Source organism: Sinocyclocheilus anshuiensis, unplaced genomic scaffold, assembly GCF_001515605.1.
Source record: "Sinocyclocheilus anshuiensis isolate Anshui unplaced genomic scaffold, SAMN03320099.WGS_v1.1 scaffold595, whole genome shotgun sequence".
Taxonomy (NCBI): Eukaryota; Metazoa; Chordata; class Actinopteri; order Cypriniformes; family Cyprinidae; genus Sinocyclocheilus; species Sinocyclocheilus anshuiensis.
The window spans coordinates 124,043-133,046 of NW_015551037.1; the positions used below are offsets into that span (position 1 = coordinate 124,043).

At 32.6% G+C, this 9,004-nt stretch overlaps 1 protein-coding gene across 3 annotated transcripts in view; it reads right to left on the reverse strand.

Moving 5' to 3' along the window:
* bub1ba (BUB1 mitotic checkpoint serine/threonine kinase Ba) overlaps positions 1–9,004 on the reverse strand; it is a 40,845-nt gene that overhangs the window by 7,164 nt on the left and 24,677 nt on the right. For all 3 annotated transcript variants that reach the window (XM_016450875.1, XM_016450876.1, XM_016450874.1), the window contains exons 3-10: positions 7,773–7,954; positions 6,689–6,792; positions 6,325–6,452; positions 6,181–6,218; positions 3,886–3,961; positions 3,261–3,348; positions 2,932–3,173; positions 1,599–1,729 (exon numbers count right to left, since the gene is read on the reverse strand). In XM_016450875.1, coding sequence (XP_016306361.1) covers positions 1,599–1,729; positions 2,932–3,173; positions 3,261–3,348; positions 3,886–3,961; positions 6,181–6,218; positions 6,325–6,452; positions 6,689–6,792; positions 7,773–7,954 — 989 coding nt within the window. The remainder of the gene's footprint in view (positions 1–1,598; positions 1,730–2,931; positions 3,174–3,260; positions 3,349–3,885; positions 3,962–6,180; positions 6,219–6,324; positions 6,453–6,688; positions 6,793–7,772; positions 7,955–9,004) is intronic.

Below are 9,004 nucleotides of genomic sequence, written 5' to 3' on the forward strand. Positions count from 1 at the left end.
CAGACGCACACACACACACACACAGAGAGACACACACACACACACACACACACACAGAGAGAGACAGACACACACACACACACACACACACACACACACACACAGAGAGAGAGACACACACACACACAGAAAGACACACACACAGAGACAAAGACAGACACACACACACACACACACACACACACAGAGACAGAGACACACACATGTTAAAAAGATTCCACATCAGAACATAACTGGGAAAAATGGACAGGTAATGTAATATTAATATAATAATGTAAAACTATTAAATAATTTACAAAAGCTCTTAATGTTGAGAATAATCATTGTGTACATTAAAAAGAAACCTAAAATTACACATTTTTAAAAAATTTTTTGTAAAACTATAACTTTAAAGCAAGACATTACACGTGAAAAAAAATTACTCATAGATATCACCACATTTCCACAGCTGATTAATTACAATAAGAATTGCAAGCATTTTTTGCATTAACAAGTTTTCTGAAATGTTTTAATATGCAAACGAGGCATATCTAATTAAATATGCACTAATTTTACTACATTTCCAGAAATCTGAACACTGGATAAAGCCAAGCTCTAAAGAGTAGAAGTAAATTAAATTATAAGAGTAATAAATGCATAAATATATCCAAATAAAGCACAAATACAGAAGAGTAAAAAATATATGTAGCATAAATATTGAGCAAATAAATATTTACAAAAGTAAATAGTAAATATCAGTGCTGTTATCATGAACTGAAAATAAAACAAACTATACTCAGTAATTGAAATACAAATATAACATTTATATAATAAAAATGTTAACAAATATAAATATTATATGAAAAAAATGCAAGTGTAAATAAAAATGAGAAATGTTGCCTTGGCAACTAACTGAAGTAAAAAAAAAAAATAACTAAAACTAAAACAGAAATAAAAATAAATTAATAAATAAAATATAAAGAAATAAAAATAAATATAAATTTTATCCAAATAAATATGCACTAATTTGCAAATAATTCCAGAAGACAAATCTGAACACTGGATAAAGCCAGATTAAAAATGCTGGTTTGATTTTATCGTCATATTAGAGTTAAAGGTTTTTCCAGAGGGGATTTTGGATTTCTCTTTTAATCACTTCATAAATCAGAAAATAATGTCAACAGACAGAAAAAAAACATTTTCAGCTGTTTTTAGGAATAAAATGTTGTATAAAGCAGTGTGAATGATATATAAACAAACCCCTCGGTAAAGTTTTGCTGTACGTACGTGCTGCTGAAGTGGAGACAAAAAAAAATAAAATAGATGCAAAATAGATCAAGTGTAATAAAATAAACACCTAAAAGTCTATTTTGCATGCTTTCCTTCCACTAGTCTGAAGACATGTTATAAAAACCCCAAAACTGGCCAGTGCATGAAAAAACAATGCACCAGATCCTTAACGAATCAAATGTCTAAGGCTAGCGCCATCTAGTGGCCAAAAACACTTCAAGACACGAGCGGGAGAAAGCCAGCCAGCAGATGTGATTTGACTGAAAGAGACTGTATGAACTGAAGAGCTGCGAGTGAATGAACTGTAAACCGTGAGCTTTATTTCCCACCTTCCTCCAGCAGCGTCTCCGGTCTCTCCACGGCTCGGCTGATCTCAGGCTCATTAAAGCGCTTCATGGGATCCTGGGAAAAGGTGGCGAAGGAAGTGCCGCCACACTCCTGACTGATCTCTAGGATAGGACTATGAACATAAAACACAGACAAACAAAAAGATTTAGATCAAGACTCGTCATAATTGGCGCTTTTAAAGATACTGTAACAATAAATCGAATGTTCCTGTAGTTTAAACACGAGCAACACCAAGGTTAAAGATTCAGTGCATGTAAAAATTTGTATCTTCAATGCAATTCAAGTCGTTTTGGTTAAATCCATAAATGTAAAAAATGCAAATGCAATACAATAAATGTATTTATTTTCTAAAGAAACGTGACTGGTCATTGTGTTATTGGGAATGGCATTTAATTTCTTAACTTCATCCACTTCTGAAATTACTGTGATATTTAAATTAATATTTTTATTAAAGGAAATATAATATGAACTCCAGTCCACCATAATCCACTTCATTCCCGATTGGTTTCTCTTAGAAATTAGTTAGATAACAGACCATAAATGCAGTTTCACACTATATTAGGGGCAAATCTCACAAAACCCGTTTCAGAACTTGTAATAATTAAAGAACATTTTGTTACTTCACCACAATAAATAAATAAAATTACAAAAATAAAAGTAAATAAAAATCTAATAAAAAAAATTATAAAAAAATGAGTCCTAATTTAAGTTTTTGCATTTAAAAAAGCAAGACGCAAGGCAGTGTAAACAAAAAAAAAATAATTAGTGGCTGTGAAAGACGCGCAACAATCAATGTCATCTGTCTAGTAGTGCATATCTACATACAAAAACAATGGAAAAGCAAGACATTTTTTCATGCAAATATGAACATTTTCAGACTGATTAAAGTGTGAAATGTGTAAAGAGTAACAGTGGATAAAAGCATCTGCCAAATGCATACATGTAAATTACAGTAACATTTAAATTAAAGGAAATACAATAACTCTAGTCCACCATAATCCACTTCATTCTCTTGGGTTTCTCTAGAAAATTGGTCACATAACAGACGATAAATGCAGTTTCACACTATATTAGGGTAAATCTCACAAAACAAGTAAAGAACTTGTAAATAATAAAAAATAAAAAGATAAAAAATAAAAGTAAATAAAAACACATATAAATACTAAATGTATATAAGAAAAGAAAAAGTAAAGAAAATAAAGAAGATTATGCATTTGCATAAAAAAAGTGCAATAACATGACATTTTAATGCAAATTATGAACATTTCCAGGCAGTTTAATGACAGTAAATGAACACGAGTCAAACTGAAGTACCTGAGCTTTTTCTCCTCGGCACTTGCGTTAGAATTCGTTGCTTTACTGGATTCTGGGACCGTTCGGCTCAGATTCTCCATCAGGCCCGATTCGGATGCTTTTGGCCTCTCGACTCCAGCAAATGGAGTGGAGGCGAGCTGAGCGGCGCGGGCGAATTCACACGTGTCGTCTGGACTCCGGCACAGAGTCTTATTCCAGTGGCCGTTGATGATGGCTTCCTCAGAGCGAGAGATGGACGCGTCCTGCCAACAAACGAACACACCACGATCACTACCACTGATGAGAAAACTAGACATTAATTACAAGTACTGAATTAATTCTGATCTCACTTTGTCAGTAGAGAGCTCTGCTTTTGTCTTTGGCCCTTTCAGACTCAAGGTGGGCAGCTTCAGAGATTTACGGTTCGCCGAAGAGGATCTTAATGTGCAAAAAAGAAACAAAACACAGGCAGAGTTGATTAAACTGAAGCATGGACTGAGAGCAGCCAAGAACAGAAAGAAACAATGAAAAACAAAAAGAGAAAAGGGGAAAAAGGGGAAAAAAGAAGAAACATATGAACAAAAAAAAGAGGAAAAAGCGAAAGAAAGAAAACGAACAAAAAAAGAGAATGAAAGAACGATAGATAACAAAAGGAAGGAGGAAAGAAAGAAACAAAAGATAAGAAAAAGAATAAATGAAAGAAAGAACAAAAGGAGGAAAGAAAGGGAACAAACAAAAGAGAAAGAAAGAACGAACAAAAAGAGAACAAATGAAAGAGTGAAAGGAGGAATGAAAGAATGAACGAAAGAAAAAGAAAGGAGGAAAGAAAGAAAAATAAAGACTGAAAGAACAAAAAAGAACGAATGAAACCAAGTAAGAGAACAAAAGAAGGAAAGAGAAAAAGAATGAAAGGAGGAAAAAGAAAGAACAGAACTAAACTAACAAAAAAGAAAAGCAATCGAGTGTCTCTCCTACGTTTTATTTGTCAATGTATTCTCATCAAAAACACTGAAAGGTTTTGCTGTTTTCTGCAGTTTAGCATCGCTTCCACCTGAAACACACAATTATCACAAACATCACAATCACCACAAACAATCACAATCATCACAAACATCAAAATCACCACAAACAATAACAACATCACAATCATCACAAACAATCACAAACATCACAATCATCACAAACAATCACAAATATCACAATCATCACAAACACCACAAACAATCACAAACATCACAATCACCACAAACAATCACAAACATCATAATCACAAACATCACAATCATCACAAACACCACAAACAATCACAAACATCACAAACACCACAAACAATCACAAACATCACAATCACCACAATCACAAACATCACAATCTTTACAAACATCACAATCATCACAAACATCACAATTAGGGCTGTGCGATATTGAAGAAAAATGCGATATTCGAAACGATATTGTTTAAAGTGTGTAAAACCAATTTAAATGATATTTTAAAATATTTAAAAATGAAAATTATATAACCAATTTGTTTCACATTCTTTCTTGGAAAAATAAAGAATCACTATAACTTCTGAAAGTGACCAGCAGTGTTTTAGCATTACTTTAAAAGTAATGACACAAATCAGAAAATGAAATTTAACATCAATGTGAACATACAAACAAAAAAATTAATGACACATTTTATATAATTGTAACTTTGCTTTTCACACACTTTAAGTACTTCTTCATATACCACAGAAAAAACTAATCATGTTTGAACTTTCTCAGACTATAAGTGCAAGTGAACAGTCAGTAAAAAAAAAAAAAATAAATAAATAAAAAAAAATACACAATTTACAAGCATAGATAAAATAAACAGTAGTATTCAGGTACAGAATTTTAATAATTAAGTGTAAAATAACATTGCATAGTTTTCGCTGTATGAATTAAATTTAGATTAATCTTTGTTATAGCCGGAGGAGATGCGAAAGACGAATCAACTCGGTCTGAAACACGTCTCTCTGTGTGTGCGCGCACTTTGCAGGTGTGCGGCAGAACTGAAGAGATGCTGTGCGAGATGCGTCTTGTGCGCGCGCTTCAGGTGTGAGTCAGACAGCAAGACGAGACGGTAAAGAGTTGTTTTCTGCAACTTATTGCACTTAACTCTTTTTAACGTCAAGCAATTCTCTGCTATATGCGTCAAACTAAAACTTTTACCTTTTGCAATGTTTTGATTTAAGTAGCCTATTATTAAAATGATAATGATATTGCACGCCGTTGCGATATGCATATTGCGATATTTACATTTGCGATATTTCGATATCTCGTGCAGCCCTAATCACAATCATCACAAACAATCACAAACATCACAATCATCACAATCATCACAATCACCACAAACAATCACAATCATCACAAACACCACAAACCCAAACATCACAATCTTTACAAACAATCACAAACATCACAATCACCACAAACACCACAAACCCAAACATCACAATCTTTACAAACAATCACAAACATCAAAAACATCACAAACAATCACAATCACCACAAACAATCACAAACATCACAATCACCACAAACAATCACAAACAATCACAAACACAACAAACAATCACAAACACAAACATCACAATCACCACAAACAATCACAAACATCAATCACTACAAACAATCACAAACAAACATCACAATCTTTACAAACAATCACAAACATCACAATCATCACAATCACAAACATCACAATCATCACAAACATCACAATCACAAACACAAACATCAAAATCTTTACAATCACAATCACCACAAACAATCACAATCAATCATCAAAAACATCACAAACAATCACAATCAATCATCACAAACAATCACAATAATCACAATCAAACAATCACAAACATCACAATCATCAAACAATAACAAACTCATCACAATCACAATCACCACAAACAATCACAATCATCCCAAACAATCACAATAAATCATCCCAAACAATCACAATCATCACAATCACAAAGTCAAAATCATCACAATCAATCAAAATCACCACAATCACAAAGTCAAAATCATCACAAACGATCAAAATCCTCACAAACAATCACAATCATAACAATCACAAACATCACAATCAATCACATGCATGTGGTTTATTTCACCATAGTAAGAACTGCAAAACTATTCACTTCATGCAATATTAGTGGCTACACTCAGACGAGTTTTTATTAGTCAAATTAATGCCTAATAAATGATTATTACAGGTGTAACTGGGGAAAAAACAACAACTCACTGTGATTCATGTTGTCCTCTCGCCTCACTGAACTTTTACTGAATGACACAAGGAAAGAAAAAACATGCAAAAGGAGAAGTGAAAATGTTCAATGCAAACACCTAAATCTAATTCAAGACAAGCGCTGTCTATTGCAGAACTGACCTGCTCACCACACAACCTTCCTCCTGCTCACTGTATATGGTGAACGGAGCCGATTTCACCACAGCAGCGGCAGATTCACATGAACCTGAAGATTTCTGGAAGGAAGAACTGGCCTCCTCATGAACAATCTAGCCAAACGAATAAACGCACACTGTTAAAACAAGAACCTGATGCCAATATTTGATGATGGTTGTGTCTGGAAGTTCATTTTAAATATCCAAAACATGCTTTTAAAGGTATAGTTTACCAAAAAATAAACAATTTTACTAAATAAACTATTGCTGGAGACAATTTCTGTCTTCAGTTGCTCACCCTCATGTCTCTGAATCACAACCTCAGACATTGAGTATAACGGATGACGTACCTGCTGTTTCTCTGCTGTGCTGTTTCTTTGCTGAATGAGTCTCTTTTTCTGCTCAATCTGAAGCTGCAGGTCCTGCTTTAGTTTGTTCACGTGTGAGGCCTTTTCTGTACATTCACAAAATCATGAAAAACTAATTAAAATGGCTATATGGCCTGATCCAGGATTATTAATATTAACTAAAACTACAACCATAACAAATTGTTACTTGAAATAAAATAAATGTTAAATGAAATATATATATATTTTTAATTTTTAATAGGGCTGGGCGATATGGCCAAAATTTATATCACAATATATTTCTTAATTCCGGTCGATACAATATAATTCCGATATTGATATGAACACTATTTATCTGAAATAGAAATCTTTTGTAACATTATAAATGCCTTTATCATCACTTTTGATCAATTTTAAGCATCCTTGCTAAATAAAAGTATTAATTTCTATAATTTCTAAATAATAAAAATTATACTGACTCCAAGCTTTTGAATGGAATAGTGTATATTAGAAAAGCTTTTTATTTCAGATAAATGCTGATCTTTGGATCTTTCTATTCATCAAAGAATCCTGAAAAAAAAAATGTACTCAACGGTTTTAAATATTGATAATCAGCAAATCAGCATATGAGAATGATTTCTGAAGCATCATGAGACACTGAAGACTGGAGTAATGATGCTGAAAATGTAGCTTTGATCACAGAAATACATTACATTTTAAAATCTATTCAAATAAAAAGCAATTTTAAATAGTAAAAATATTTCAACATTTTACTGTTTTTGCTGTACTTTGGATCAAATATTTTCATTGATACTACAATACTAGTCTTTTAACATCTTAAGCAAAAATATGCAAAATAAGACCAAGACAGCATTATTTTAGTTTAGAGAGATATGAATATAGTCTTTTATTCATATTTAGAATTGTATTTTTATTTATTTATATTTATTTTTTCTTTTGATTTTAAGTTTTAGTAATTTGGTTGTGTTTTCATCATTTTGATTATTTTTTTTAAATATGTCTATATAGTTTTTATTCATTTGTTTTAATTTTAGCTCTATCAAACATACGCAGCATCTGGACGTACCGCTCAAAGCTTTGTAGTAGCGCTGCGCTCGGAGCTCTTCCAGACTGAACTCTGCATCTCCCTGATACACCTGATCTTTACAGTACATGATCTGCACGTGACCCTCCAGCTGGGACGCGAATTCCTCCGGAGCCTGGCTCCTCTGGGACGGGGCCGCAGTCTCCAGTGGGATGCCTGGAGTGCTTCGGTGGATGACAAAATGTCATGATTACAAAACATGAGGAGAACAAATTAAATAGTCACAGATAGGGATATGCCGGTATCAAATTTTCATGTTGCGATTAATTGCTAATGCTTTTGTCACGGTATACGGTATTATCACGATACTGAAATTTAGTTTTAAAAAAAAGTGCTGTCATAATACAGTATAACAGGTTTAATAACTTTTTTTCTTATAACAAAAATAACTGAACATTTAAATGCAATAAAGCAATACAGAAAAATGTATAAAGTTAAAAGTTTTACACAGATTAAAGTGAAAAAGAACTATAAAGACCAGTGTTGGGGAAAGTTACTTTTAAAAGTAATGAGTTACAATGTTGCGTTACTCCATAAAAAAAGTAACTAATTACGTTACTTAGTTACTTTTTATGGGAAGTAATGTGTTACGTTACTTTCGCGTTACTTTTTAAATCTGGACAGGGCTTGCTTGTTTGTTTTTAAAATAAAAAAGTTCTATTTTTGGCAAATATAAAAGCCTTTCACACCAAAAGTGAAATGAATAAGCCTCAGGCTGAAGGAGAAGTACATTTACGTCCGTACAGTAGAATGCAGAAGAAGAAATTTCAACACACTTCAGCAATAAAAAAGACACACAAATGTTTGTCTAGAGTAATTTGTGGTTATTAGTACGGTTGAACTGGATCATCGAAGACATTGGTTAATAGAATGGGATTAAATACATAAAGGATATTTGTGTTGTTTAACATTTAATTATTGCAGGTTTGCGTCATATTCCGAGTTGCATTATTTTCATTCATTTTGAAGAATACTGAATCTGTGTTTTTGTGAGTGAGATGAATTAATGCATATTCATATTTATTTTAGAACTACAGTAATATCTTCTGATTTCTGTCACCATGGCAACACCAGAGCTGTCAATCAATACATTGGGAAAAAAAAGTAACTTGCGTTACTTATTTGAAAAAGTAACTCAGATATTCTCTTGTAAATTAAAAAGTAATGCGTTACTTTACTAGTTACTTGAAAAAAGTAATCTGATTACGTAACTC